Source organism: Nannobrachium achirus (assembly GCF_963921795.1).
Source record: "Nannobrachium achirus genome assembly, chromosome: 19".
NCBI classification, from domain to species: Eukaryota; Metazoa; Chordata; class Actinopteri; order Myctophiformes; family Myctophidae; genus Nannobrachium; species Nannobrachium achirus.
This window is the reverse complement of record NC_137826.1, coordinates 8,575,921-8,590,516: the sequence shown is the minus strand read 5'-3', so window position 1 is coordinate 8,590,516 and position 14,596 is coordinate 8,575,921. Positions and strand designations below refer to the sequence as shown.

Sequence of the window (14,596 nt, the reverse complement as noted above, 5' to 3'; positions counted from 1 at the left end):
CTGCGTGCTTGTACATCTGCTATTTTTGAAAACCACTGATATAGCAACATATGTTTTTCTGAAAACTAATGTGATTTAGAAGACTTTGTAGAATCGGCCTCAGGTCTTAATAGCGTAAAGACAAATTGGCACGCTGTCCCCAGGAACCAGTTTAATTGTGTGGGTGTCTCTATATCGCCCTGCCAATGTTCCAGGTTCCATTCATAGCGTTCTACAGGAAGGAGTATGTGGAGCCAGAACTAAACATCAATGACCTGTGGAAAGTGTGGCAGTGGGATGAGAAGGTATGCATTATGTATTGCTCTGTAGTTGTTTGTTACCATGACATGTCACTTACCTACACTTGTTTTATTTTCTACAAAAGTTCAATTATATTAATACTTAACTCATTTAGTGCCACCCCTTTCACCACTAGAGGGCGCCCAGTGGCCATAGAAAATCCCATAGAGATATGCTGGTATATGCAGAAGCCCTGCAGCCATGACTTGCCTGAACACTTTCCTTTGTGCATGTACAGGAAGAGGATGAAGTTAGCTTGAAGTTAGCTATTGGCTACCAAGCATTTTAGAAGCCTTATTTTCGTCAACTTAGCCATGATTAAACCTTGCACACCTCATGCATGGGAAAAAAACAGAGAAGAATGAGCTCTAAAAAATCCAATGCAATCCTGGATTGCATTGGAGTGGATTTGTGCAGTTTGTTCACAGCTTTCAAACGAAAAAATCCGATTGGAAATCCGTTCAGGCATTCTTGAGATAATCGCCATTATGTTTTACATGTTATGTAAACAAACATGGCTGCCCTGTATGTTAGATGGGGTTGTATGGGGGTGGAACATGCAAAATCGCGATTGAAATCATGTTCACCAGATTTGATGGGGTCCAAAAAAAAAAAATTCAAATTTATTTTTTATTTTATTTTTTATTTTATTTTTTATTTTTTATTTTTTTTAAAGCCGAACTTGTTCGGGATCGGCACTCTGCGATACGATAATAAAGCCGAACTAGTTCGGGATTGGCACTCAATGAGTTAACTATAAGAAATAATTCACCCAAAATTAAAATGATCCTCCCAATCCTTATGCTATTTAAAACACAGATTGTTTCTTTGTCTGCGCGACGCATGGTATTTGCAAGCAAACTTTCATTGCAGCTTTCCACAAACCCAACAGATGTAAACAAAAAAAAATTGGCAGCGTGTTTACATTCGTAGAGATCACATGAAGCTAAAGAGCTCTGTGCGGTCTGGGTGTGCTCAAACATACAGGTTTTCATGCTATTATGTATGCAGTTTTTGTTCACTTACTGACGTCCTAATGACCAACTTCCTGACCCCCTCTCCAGTGGACTCAGCTGAAGAACCGCAAGCAGAACCTGGCGCGGCTATTTCAGAGGATGCAGTCTTACCAGTTTGAGCAGATCTCCGCGGACCCCGACAAACCCCTGGCAGATGGCATCCGTCCACTGGATACCGCCGACATGGAGAGGTATTTGTGGTTAAACATTTAAAGAATCGACTGAGACGCTCACGGCAAGGGAACTGGGATCATAAAGATAGATCCATATAACACCACAGTCAAAGTTGTACTGCTGTTGATTTGCTGCAGGCTGAAAGACGTCCAGACTCTCGACGAACTGAACGACGTGTACCACCACTTCCTGTTGTACTACGGCCGAGACATCCCTAAGATGCAGAACTCTGTGAAGGTCGTCAAGAAGAGACTCAAGAAGATCAAGGAGGTGAACGAGGACGGTAAGAAGGGATTGATTACAGGACGGATGGATGGATGGGTGTCGGTGGATAGAAGGTCAAGCAAGGACCGGTGATGGAGAGATGAAAATGCTTGTCGTTTTGGCAGGTGAGGAGGAGGAGGTGGAAGTAGAAGAGGAGGAGGAGGAGCACAAAGGACCGGATCTGAAGCAGGCGTCACGTAGGGACATGTACAGCATCTGCCAGAGTGTCGGACTTGGTGAGTCACACTGACTGCAGCCCCAGCGTTCAGATTGCACTGGTGTATTCTGTAATCACTGGCCGATAGTCGTACGTCGCAGTCACACTATTTCCTTTGAAATCACTTTAAAATGTTATATATTCTTGCCCAAAGGTTCTCTAACGTCACTCACGCTCATGTTTCGTTTTACAATCTGCCTCTGTCAGATGGCTTAGCCAAAAAGTTTGGCTTAACACCAGAGCAGTTCGGAGAGAATTTGCGAGACAGCTACCAGCGCCACGAGACGGAGCAGTTCCCTGCTGAGCCTGTGGAGTTGGCCAAAGATTATTGCTGCAGGTGAGTTTCCCCTGACCTCCGTTCTGTCTCTATAAAAACATCTCTGCACATTTGGAATTGGGTGTGGAAGTGGAGAGGAAAGAAATATCTCACACTGACTGACTGATTGCCACCCCTCTTGTTTATTTCTCCAGTCAGTTCACCACTCCCGAGGCGGTGCTTGAAGGGACCAGGTACATGGTGGCAATGCAGATCGCTCGGGAGCCACTCGTTCGACACGTTCTCCGGCAGACTTTCCAGGAGAGGGCCAAGGTCAACATCAAGCCTACCAAGAAAGGCAAGAAGGAGATAGACGAGGCTCACCCTTCCTACTCCTTCAAGTACCTGAAGAACAAGCCTGTGAAAGAGCTGAACGGCGACCAGTTCCTCAAGATGTGCTTGGCCGAGGAGGAGGGGCTGCTGACCATAGACATCTGTATCGATATGATCGGCGTCAAAGGGTTTCCCGGCGACCAGACATACTTCGATGAGATCAAACAGTTCTACTACAGGGATGAGTTCAGCCACCAGGTGCAAGAATGGAACAGGCAGAGGACGTTGGCCATAGAGAGATCCCTCACCCAGTTCCTCTACCCTCAGATGTCCAAGGAGCTCAAGAACAAGCTCATTGCTGAGGCCAAGGAGAACATTGTCCGGGTAAGTGAGCCTGATATCTGATACGCTTCGCATGATTGTGCACATGCACTGCACATCTCCTGTGACACATCTCCTATCCATTTGTGCTTCTAGTCCTGCTGTAGGCGGTTGTACAACTGGCTGAAGGTGTCTCCGTACAGGCCAGATCAGCAGGTGGAGGAAGATGATGATGATGATGATCAAGGCAAAGGCATCCGAGTCCTGGGAGTCGCCTTCTCCGAGAGCAGGTGGGTCTCCCTCAGGGTGTGATACTATGGTTATTATCGTATTTCTTTTTTAAATAATTGCGACCGTAGGTCGCAGTTACTTGCACACTATCCAAACCTCCACCGGCTGTCCCTCCGTCACTCCGTCACTCCCTCTGTCACACGTCACACGTCACACTTTTGCCCTGCTCATATCTCTGCAACCGTTGCCCCGATCCATGCCAGATTTTGCACACACACTCCTTGCCTGCCAAACTACAACCTCCAAGGACCCCCGGAGTTTCGGGGACCCCCAGGTCCCTGGGGGACCCCCAGGTGTAAAAAATTACCAAATGTGCAAAAATGACCAAATGACCACCCCAACGGGGCTGCTCTCTCTGTGTCACACACACACACACACACACACACACACACACACACACACACACACACACACACACACACACACACACACACACACACACACACACACACACACACACACACACTCTCTCTCTCTCTCTCTCAAACATAATGTGTGACCTGCCAAGTGGCAAGGAATGTTGCCACTGTCCTCTCTCTCTCACACACACACACACACACACACACACACACACACACACACACACACACACACACACACACACACACACACACACACACACACACACACCCCTTCACACCAGGGACTCCAGGAAGGATGAGCCTCCATGCTTAAATAAACAGACCTGGGTCCACTATCAAGATCTGCCTGTGGGTGTGTCTACTTTTAGCAGGAGAGCTTGCATCTTGCATGCTAGTATTGGCATTTCTCCCAAACTCAATGAAGACAACACACAAGATTTGAAGACAGCAACCATAAATACAGATGCCCACCCTTTAGCTAACAGAAACTGCTTTTGTAAATGCTGGAATGTTAAAAAGGTCATCTCTTTCACTTTCAATTGTATACATTAGCTATTGTTCATAACTACACAGTCATGTCATCAAATGCATCTGTCCCATCTAGCGCCACCATCTGGCTGACTTTTAAAAAACACATTTTTGGACACTGCTCCTACAGAATTTGCCCTAAAATCACACAAACCACTACACAGTATCTCTACAGTCACCCTGCTCCTACAGATTTTGCCCTAAAATCATGCACACCAGTACACAGTATCTCTACAGTCATGTAATCACAACGCATCTGTCCCATCTAGCGCCACCATCAGGACGATTTTGCACAAACTACTTTTTGGCCTATTTATGGAGATAAGCGACCAACGGTCGCTTATCTCCCGATTAGGGAGTCTTACTGGTAGCACTGATGCTTTGTTTGTATATATATGTGTATACCTACATGTGAGAGTTCCATTTCTGAACTGCATTCTACTATACCTGCTATACAATTTACAATGTATGTGTATATATATATATTTTTTTATTTTTTTTGGGGGGATATTTGTATAGTTTTTCTGTCAATCCGCGCGCATCTGTGCACCAGAGGATTCAAATTATGCCCACGGATCTGCTAGAATCAGAAAAAAAATCCTTGTCCGACGGCGAGTGCGCACGTGAAAGATCCAACCGTCTCACTGCACACTGCTCCCAGCTACTCCCTATAAAACGTGTGTGTTTTCCTTTTTTAATCCTAAAAAAAGAAAGAGGCATTCTGGTGCCGATTATGTCATGACGTCATCGGCGACGTGCCCCTGAATCAAAAGATATTCGGTGACCACAGGCAGCGAACAGCGCCATCCAGCATTGGATTTGAGTTAACATGACTTAAGTCGGGTTAGGCAGCCAGTGTGTTAAAGTCGTTTCATTGTATGTCTTCTTTAAAAACAATGGGAAAAGCTAAGTAAAATATAAATCATGATGACTTGCATCCTTGCATGTCGTTGCCGCAGGGATGCGCCAGTGTTCTGTGCTCTGATCAACGGTGAAGGAGAGGTGATTGACTTCCTGCGTCTGCCCTACTTCATGAAGAAGAAGAACACCTGGAGAGAAGATGAGAGGGAGAAAAAGGTAGGCAACGATTACAAGACAACACGTTGGCTCCGACAGCCAGCTGGTACATTTATCTGACAGTAAACAGACAGATCACAGGTTCGAATCCCACTCCTAAACTGTCACCTGAGTACTCTACTTTCATATGACACACGCATTTTACCTAGGAATTACATTCTTTAATGCCATGCTTTACTGCATTTGAACTTGCATTTACGTTGTATTTCTTCCTGGCATTCTCAGGCTATCGATATTGAAAACCTGAAGAAGTTTCTGAACGGCAAGAAACCTCATGTGGTGGCAGTAGCTGGAGAGAACAGGTGAGTGTTTGAATTCCCTTTTTTATGGTCTTATTTATTTTTAACCCATTTAGGCCTAGAATTATTGAATGCTTTAAACCAGTGAAAAATAGCAGATATACAAGCTCACAGCGCGGCACCGAGTGCCGCGCTGCGAGCTTGTAGATCTGCTATTTTTGAAAAAGTCGTGAAAATGTGTGCAAATCTTTGAATATATGTATTTTCAAAGCGAACGTTTGTAACTCAAATTTTGCTTCTGGGTGGTCCCTGGAACTAGATATTTTGAAATGGGGGTCCGTGGCCAAATAAATATCATTTTGTGGGTCCTTCACATGAAAAGGTTTGAGAACCACTGACATAGTAGTCTCTCAAGAACAGACTAACTGAGCTCCAGTTAAGTGAAAAGGACCTTTTCTTTGACGATGGCTGGCCAGATGGCTGACATAGAAACCTAGGTTTTTTCCCAAAATCTAAAAAAAAAAATCAAAAGACACTTATAGAATCGGGTCAAAATTCAAATTTTCACGATTTTTCAAAAATAGCAGATCTACAAGCTCGCAGCGCGGCACTCGGTGCCGCGCTGTGAGCTTGTATATCTGCTATTTTTTTATATTTAAAGCATAAAATATTGCGTCATAATGTGTTCAGGCCTAAATGGGTTAAGCAGCTTCCTCACGAGTGGGTTTTCTTAGTACTGATGCCAAGCTTGTTTTTCATATGTCTGAAGAGATGCTCATATGGTAATGGAGGACATCAAAAGGGCCGTCAGTGAGCTCGAACAGGAGACCTCGCTGCCTCCTGTGGGAGTGGAGCTGGTCGACAATGAGCTGGCTACACTGTACATGAATAGCAAGAAGTCTGAGGTAAATAATGGGACACACACACACACACCACCATGTAAGAAGCCTACAAGGGTTAAAGTTCTCAGTCCTGGGGAGATCAATGCAGATCCGCCAAAAAATAAATTAATAAGGGAGAGGTGGCCGTGGCGTGAGAGTCGTCAAAATGCTAGTCAAGTGATCTCCAAAGCAGTTATAATTTCAAGATGTGAGTATTTGAATTGGCCAGACTAGCAATGTAATACAACAGAACTTCAATAGATACTTCTATAAAATGAAGCATGGATTGATGCACACACATTCAGTGAAGGCAGTTCTGGACTTCAAGGAAACCCCAAATATTGTTTCAAAAGTCACATATTTGGACATGGTCTGAGAATAAATGTCAGTCTTGGGATTTGTTTTGGCCTTTACCTCTGAGTCTATAAGTAGGTTTTAGCACTAACTATGCCAGGTATGTATAAGTGGCACAATTCTCCAAAACAATCTTTCTGCGCCTGAAAGTAAAAAATCTCTACATAATGTCTGCTATGATGCATTTCAATTCAGCCCAGCTTGTAAAACTCAATGAACACCAACAACCACAGCATAAACACACCGACACAGCTAATGGCGTATCTTGCACCAGATGTGTTGTAATAAATGTGTGCCCCCCCCCCCCCCCTGTCTGTCCCTGTGTTCAGGCTGATTTCAGAGACTACCCTCCCATGCTGCGACAGGCTGTGTCCATAGCCAGGAAGATCCAGGATCCTCTGGTGGAGTACTCTCAGGTCTGCAGCACCGACGAGGACATCCTCTGCCTCAAACTGCACCCTCTGCAGGTGAGAGATGGGGACCATGGTGGGTGCAGTGGTAGGCCTATATGAAAAGTACAGTATGATAATGGCATGTGACATAACTGTGGTCTGGCATCTTTATCCCACTGAGTATTACTGCCGACCTTTTTCCAGAGCTAGCTTTTGATTTTCGAGGAGGCCAGTGGCTTGCTCGAAAGTTGGAAGCAATTTGCAGAGATTGCGAATTGATAAATAATCCAATGCACTAGGGTTGGAGGCGGTAACCGCCGTACCGCGGTATACCGAGGTCTACCGCGGTGTCATTGTGCTTACCGCGGTAAAAAGACAAAAAAAAGGTCTATTTTTTATTGGAAAACAAGCGAGTTTTAAAACGGGGGAGAAGCAAGGACCGCATGCGCTCCATGCCGCTCTGCTCTGGGCCGTGTACCACACGTTGGAAGCCACATACGTCACTCAGACACAGACCTGCACACAGTACACACTGCACAGGGCAGGAGAGTACGGAGCACAACTCTATGACGGAGCAGCATAAACTTTCTCTGTAATCCACTCGACACAAGGATGTTAATACATACCTTGTGTTGTGGCATATCTTTTTTTATTCATACGGATTACTGGCGGAGCGCGGGCCGCGTGGACTAAAACCGAAAATGAAACTATTTTACTTTTTCCACCGCGTCGCACGTTGTGCCCGTCCGGCGGCGCGTCGGCGATTTTATAACCTTTTCTGTCAAGTCTTGTAACTAAAACCTGTATATAGCAGCACTCAATCACTGCGATTTGAGGGTTGAGACGTGACGTGAGTTTACAGAATCACTGTACACGATCTGACTACCCTTCCTCTTCTGGTTTGTTTACACAGCTGTTTGTGTCTGAAAAGCCCAAGTAGCTAGCCTACGTTACTATGGTAACTCTAAAAGCTCAGAACGCGTCGCGGATGCGATGTGTTGTGAGCTTGTAGATCTGCTCCTTTGAAAGCCAGACCCGCTGTGCTGTACGGAGAATTATAACTCGGGCGGTCAGGCTGTGTCGCCTCTCCACTGTGGAGAGGCGACTTTTGGGAAGATGATTGCAATATTTTGGCTTATCGCCGAACCTTAATTAATAGATACGGGGGTGCGGTAATTACCGCAGTACCGGCGGTAAATGGGAAGACGGTAATCGCGGTAACAAAATGTCCATACCGCCCCAGGCCTACAATGTACTAAATATCAATGATGCATAGTAGTTTGTCAAATTGCTATTATAATATTATTGCCTTTTAATGCGTTTTTATCGTCATTCCCACCGGGCACGATAAAGATAACTATAAAGATAATTAATCCTGCAAACAACAGGAGTCAGGACGCTACCATTCACCTGAGTTGAGAACGATGTTTAAAACACTATTTTTAATCTTTATCTTGCCCAGTGGGAATGCTGCTTTAAAAAGAGGGTTGATTTGAAAAGTCTAGCTGAAAATAGTCAAGATTGACTTCCAAACAAAATGTTCATGACCTTCTAACCTCGCAATAATCTTTAGCAAACATTAACTTTTAATGACTTGTGAATAATGGAAACAAACACAAAATCTAAAAAATTAAGCTATGCATGGAATAGTTCTCAAATTGGTCCCCGGCTAAATTATCTGTCCTTGAAATTAAAACTTTTGAGAATCACTGATGTCTGATATACGGACTGCTTAAAGCTCTGAATGGACAATACATTTTTTGGATGATGGTCTAGTCCTTTAACTGAACTAACTCTGTTATGCTGTCCCATATTTGTTTATGTTTAATTTCCCCACGCATCAGGAGCATGTCGTGAAAGAAGAACTGCTCAGCGCTCTGCACTGTGAATTCATCAACCGGGTCAATGAGGTGGGAGTGGATGTGAACAGAGCCATCGCCCATCCTTACACCCAGAGCCTGGTCCAGTTTGTGTGCGGCCTTGGACCCAGGAAGGGAGCTCACCTCCTCAAGGTGTGTGATGGTTTGGATTTCACGTTATGTCAGCATGAGCATGTATGGGAGGAGCCTTGTTCAGAATGATGTAACGGGGTGTGGACTGTGGAGCAGGTCATGTTATGAACGAAAGATTGGTACTATGCAGTTCTGTTTCTGAATTCAAACTGCACCGGCTACATGTGAGAGTTCCATTTCTGTACTGCATTTTACTATACCTGCTATACAATTTACAATTTAGGCATTTAGCAGACGCTTTTAATCCAAAGCGACTTACAATAAGCAGATAATACATCAATATAATTGCAAGATAATATGTCGCAGTACATCAACAACAAATGCATAGGAATATCAATCTAGAAAAAACAAAAACATAGGTAGACCACGCACCTAATCAGTAAAAAAAAAATCTTTTCTAAAACCTAAAAATGCTATCTAGCTTCATGTGTGGTCATCGAGGGAAGGGGATTGTTACAGTAGTGCTATGGGTTTATGGCTTATACAGCTATATGATTGTGATTATGCAGATCATCCTTTTAGTTTTCTCGTGTCTTTTCACTTCAGATTCTGAAGCAGAACAACACTCGTCTGGAAAACAGGACCCAGCTGGTCACCATGTGCCACATGGGGCCCAAGGTCTTCATCAACTGCGCCGGTTTCGTCAAGATTGACACCGCGTCGCTCGGAGACAGCACGGACTCGTACATCGAGGTTCTGGACGGCTCCCGGGTTCACCCGGAAACGTACGAGTGGGCTCGGAAGATGGCCGTGGACGCCCTGGAGTATGACGAGTCGGCGGAGGACGCCAACCCGGCCGGAGCCTTGGAAGAGATCCTGGAGAACCCCGAGCGCCTCAAGGACCTGGACCTGGACGCCTTCGCAGAGGAGCTGGAGAGACAGGTGAGTCTCCCTGCGGAGCAGAACACGCTGCTTTGCTTACAGCTCTTGTTAGTGGGAGTAATATGTGAAAAGGGTGTTCACTTCCGGCAGAAAGCGTGAAAATTTGCACCTAGGGGTATTTTTGTGCGCTGAATTCAAAAATTGACGGTCCCAAGCACTTTTCTCAAATTCACTTTTCTCTAATTCACTTACCTTAGGGGTTAGGAAAAAAAGACCCCCCAAAAATCTTCTTTAAGTAGCATGTGAGGGGTCTATCTAGGGGGTTTTCATGATTCTGAATCCATTCCAAGCATTTGTTTTGCACAAAAACATTCCTTGGGCAAGAAATGGACCCCACAAAACTATGGTTTAGTGATGAGTCATCACTTTTCACAGTTGTGTAGGGTCCATTTCTTGCCCAAGGAATGTTTTTCGTGCAAAACAAATGCTGCAATGGATTCAGAATCATGAAAACCCCCTAGATAGACCCCTCACATGCTATTTAAAGAAGATGTTTTGGGGGGTCTTTTATCCCTAGTATGGTAAGTGAATTAGAGCCACCAGATCCCATGGGAAAAGTGCTTGGGACCGTCAATTTTTGAATTCGGCGCACAAAAATACCCCTAGGTGCAAATTTTCACGCTTTCTGCCGGAAGTGAACATATTAGCCTATTTTTGTTACATATTTCTTCCACTATGTCTTCTTTCACACACAATAACGTCAAAGTCCTGATTTCTAATTGGCACGGGTTTGTTCCCCACAGTCAAATTAGACCGATTATTGTTTGTTATTAGGGGTTGGCGATATGGAAAATTACAATATCACGATAGTTTCCCAAGCTGTATTTACGATACACGATCTTATCACGATTCTTTTTCATGTTGGTTTTTATGGTTATTTTTAAGTTAAGTTACTTAACAGTACAACCACCTACAGTAAAAGGTAACAAAAACTAAAAAGAAAAAAGAGTAACGGACCATTTAGACCAGTGGTCCTCAATGTGGGGTCCAGGGACTCTCTGGGTTCCTTTTGGGGGGTCTAAATTGATCCTTACAAGTATGTAACTCTGACAGTATACAAATAAAACCAAATAGACCCGTAAGGGTCCATTTGGTTTCATTTGTATACTGTTAAGGGAAGACCCTTAACAGTATACTGTTAACACGTTGCAAGCCGCGGCAGAACCCTCTGAACAGAGGTAGCGCCGAAGAAATAAGCCATTTATTTACAAACATGTTTTAAAAAAACAAAGCCCACATGATAACAACACGTACTGGAGTGCTCGACACAGCGTACATATTCATCCTGCAGAGGTCGGCGATCTTACTTTGGCGAGGCGGAGGGGAGATCAATTCCATTCGTTTACGTGCGGCGAAGCAGGGAAAGGAGCGATAGAGAAGCGGCGCCCGAACGTGATTGAAACCGCGATCCACGAACAGAGACAAAGACCAGCCATCTTGTTTGAGCTTCTTGCTGAGTTTCAACACTGGGGAGAGGATGAGGCTCCTCCTGGCCAGCCATCCATCCAGAATGTGAGTCAACGGCGTGGCCTGCTGGATATTAGGAGTATCACACCCAGCACCAGAAAATGACTGTCAGAGCATATTAACCCTTTCAGATCGCTCCAAAAAGACACAGAGAAGAATTTCCGATGTTTTTTTTTTTTTTTATTATAATTTATATCAAAAGTCCGGGAATAGACGTGTGGCTGATGGGACCCAGTAGGAAGTCCGAGGGAGTACGGCCAGGCTTAGAAGGTGTTAAGGGAAGACCTTGACATTTTAAAGTTTCAGAACTACTGATTTAGACAAAAATGCAGGTTTAAATTGAATTCTTCATTGAATCTCTGTATTAACAATTCAACAGGATTTTTAATGAGGCTCCCTCATTGTATCATGATACATACGATATCTCTAAAAAGGCATATCATGGAGACATTGTATCCTTTCCACGATATTAATCACCATATCGCCCACCCCTATTGGTTATTATAATCAAAAAGTGGCATGACGTGTACTGTACACTTGCCTTCACCCACGGCAGAAATGACTGTATCTTTTGTTTGCTCTGCACCTGTAGGGTTATGGCAACAAGGGGATCACTCTTTATGACATCCGCGCTGAGCTGAGCTGCAGGTACAAAGACCTGAGAGTTACCTACAGAATGCCCAACACAGAGGAGGTCTTCAACCTGCTCACCAAGGAGACGCCAGAGACCTTCTATATAGGTAACCCAAATACATCTTTATGGTGTGGCTCTTGTAGGGCAAGCTGTGTAGAAGAGGCTCTTGAGTTGAGGCTCATTTTGCGAGCCGTTGGACCGATGAGCGACACAATTCTTGTACAAGCTACCCGTAGTTTCGGGCTGAAATATTGCCCATATGTTTTCAGATTCAGATTCAGATTCAGATTTCTTTATTAACCATTGTGTAATACACATAGGAATTTGCTTTGGCATACTACATTTTTGCATTCAAATCAATTTTTTCACATATAACATAAACAAAAACAAAAAACAGACAAACACAAAAACACCGACAGAACGCAACACGTAGTCACCACAGCAGCCATGGGCGGCGCTATCTTGGCGGCGCTATATGTTGGTATAGATACGATGTAAAAGCATGAAACACACAGCAACGTTTGTTGATAGATTAAATTAGAGGCTGCCTCAATAAAAAGGAAGCATGAGAAACTGCCACTGTGCATGCATTTCTTTCTGCTTTGTTTACGTCATATTCTGTGCATGCATTTCATGCATTTTCTTATCTTTCCTACAAAAAGGCAGCTGTAGCAACCTGCTTCTGTATCCATGACAGTATAATCAACACCCTTCCCTTTTCTTTAATTTCCCAGGGAAGCTGATCACCAGCTCGGTCACGGGCATCGCCCACCGGAGGCCTCAAGGGGAGAGCTACGACCAGGCCATCCGGAACGACTCCACGGGGCTGTGGCAGTGTCCCTTCTGCCAGCAGGACAACTTCCCCGAGCTCAGCGAGGTGTGGAACCACTTCGACAGCGGCTCCTGTCCGGGCCAGGCCATCGGCGTGCGGACCAGGCTGGACAACGGCGTCCAGGGCTTCATCCCCACCAAGTTCCTCAGCGACAAGGTGGTCAAGCACCCGGAGGAGAGGGTCAAGGTGGGCATGACGGTCCACTGCCGCATCATGAAGATCGACATCGAGAAGTTCAGCGTTGACCTGACGTGTCGCACCTCCGACCTGATGGACAAGAGCAACGAGTGGAAGCTCCCCAAGGACAGTTACTACGACTTTGACGTCGAGACGGAAGACCAGAAGAAGGAGGAGGAACTGAAGAAGAAACAACAGCGAACACGTCAGTATGACAGTCTGCTGCAATTATGAATTATTGTCATAATACAATAGACTTTATTTTATCTTTTGATTTGATTCATGCAATGCTAGTGGCAGGGCTATAAGGGTGTCTTGTTTTTTATTTATTGCTTATATTCAGTCTTTACCCAGTAGTCAAAAGCATTACCTTAATTTTTGGTGACGTATATTAAAGTAAAGAATAGCACATATTAAAAAAATCAAACCTCGGTTCGAAGTGGAGCGGTGAATTTGAGCAGCTGTACCCTATGTGAGTGAGTGAGTGAGTGAGTGAGTGAGTAAACTGTGCCTGTGAGTGAGTGGTGAGTGTGCCTGGCCTGCACAAAACAGCGCCCCTCCTTTAACTAGTGTGTTGTGTGTGGCCACTCAAGGTATTGCCAGGCTACGGACACGGCCAGCCAGCCACCCAGCCACCCACCCACCCACGGACATACCCACGGACATACCTGTCTATTGGGAGCGCTTTCACCGCTCCAAAAAATCACACTCGTGTGAACTGAACTGAGCTGTGTGTGTGTGTGTGTGTGTGTGTGTGTGTGTGTGTGTGTGTGTGTGTGTGTGTGTGTGTGTGTGTGTGTGTGTGTGTGTGTGTGTGTGTGTGTGTGTGTGTGTGTGTGTGTGTGTGTGTGTGTGTGTGTGTGTGTGCGCGCGCGTGCAACAGCGCCCCTCCCTTAACATGTGTGGCCAGAAAAGGTTACTGCAGGCTACAGACAGACAGACACGGAGACACGGAGACAGACAGACAGACAGACCCACACACACGGCCACGTATAGGAGCGTTGTGACCACCGCTCAAAAATTACACATTTGGTTTTCTGTCAAATGATAAATCGGTGATTAAATGACAGCTATTTGTCTTACCCCCTAATTCAGTTTGAGGATGGAACCAGACATGGAACAGAGAGCAAAGTGTCAGTATAATCGGGCAGTAACAATGGAAGATCACAAACCCTATTAAACTTTGATAATGTGGAGAAAATGTGCCTCAATGGATGGAAGATTATAGTTGGAATCTGTTAGCTTGGTATCCAGCCTGGTTAGGCAGACTTCTTTTTTCTTCTCACTTTGCTTGTCAGTCCGGCCATGGTCCTATTTGACTCGTTTTTTCAAAACGTCACCTGTTAAGTTGGCAAATCAGGAAGTGAATTTTACATTGGAAGCTGACCAATCAGAAGACGCGGTGCCTAGGGCTGTCACAATTATTACATAATCGTCTAATCGTGATTATTTGACATCGCAATTATTTTGTCATAATCGTCATAATCGTGAATGTTGAAAAATTTCCGAAATAGTGGAAATAGCAGATATACAAGCTCAGCTTGTAGATCGGCTATTTCCACTATCAAAGTTATTTTTTAAGTAGTAAGTTGTCAAATATGTCAGTAA

The 14,596-nt window shown here is 44.7% G+C and overlaps 1 protein-coding gene across 1 annotated transcript in view; it reads left to right on the top strand.

Moving 5' to 3' along the window:
• Window positions 1-14,596, top strand: part of LOC308304997 (transcription elongation factor SPT6-like) — a 41,342-nt gene that overhangs the window by 8,238 nt on the left and 18,508 nt on the right. Inside the window, exons 10-24 of the mRNA XM_080749623.1 lie at window positions 195-284; window positions 1,344-1,486; window positions 1,607-1,752; window positions 1,859-1,969; window positions 2,158-2,287; window positions 2,422-2,923; window positions 3,017-3,150; window positions 5,001-5,118; window positions 5,344-5,420; window positions 6,127-6,262; window positions 6,922-7,059; window positions 8,829-8,996; window positions 9,543-9,878; window positions 11,938-12,085; window positions 12,714-13,193. Of these exons, the coding sequence (XP_080605749.1) occupies window positions 195-284; window positions 1,344-1,486; window positions 1,607-1,752; window positions 1,859-1,969; window positions 2,158-2,287; window positions 2,422-2,923; window positions 3,017-3,150; window positions 5,001-5,118; window positions 5,344-5,420; window positions 6,127-6,262; window positions 6,922-7,059; window positions 8,829-8,996; window positions 9,543-9,878; window positions 11,938-12,085; window positions 12,714-13,193 (2,857 nt within the window). The remainder of the gene's footprint in view (window positions 1-194; window positions 285-1,343; window positions 1,487-1,606; window positions 1,753-1,858; window positions 1,970-2,157; window positions 2,288-2,421; window positions 2,924-3,016; window positions 3,151-5,000; window positions 5,119-5,343; window positions 5,421-6,126; window positions 6,263-6,921; window positions 7,060-8,828; window positions 8,997-9,542; window positions 9,879-11,937; window positions 12,086-12,713; window positions 13,194-14,596) is intronic.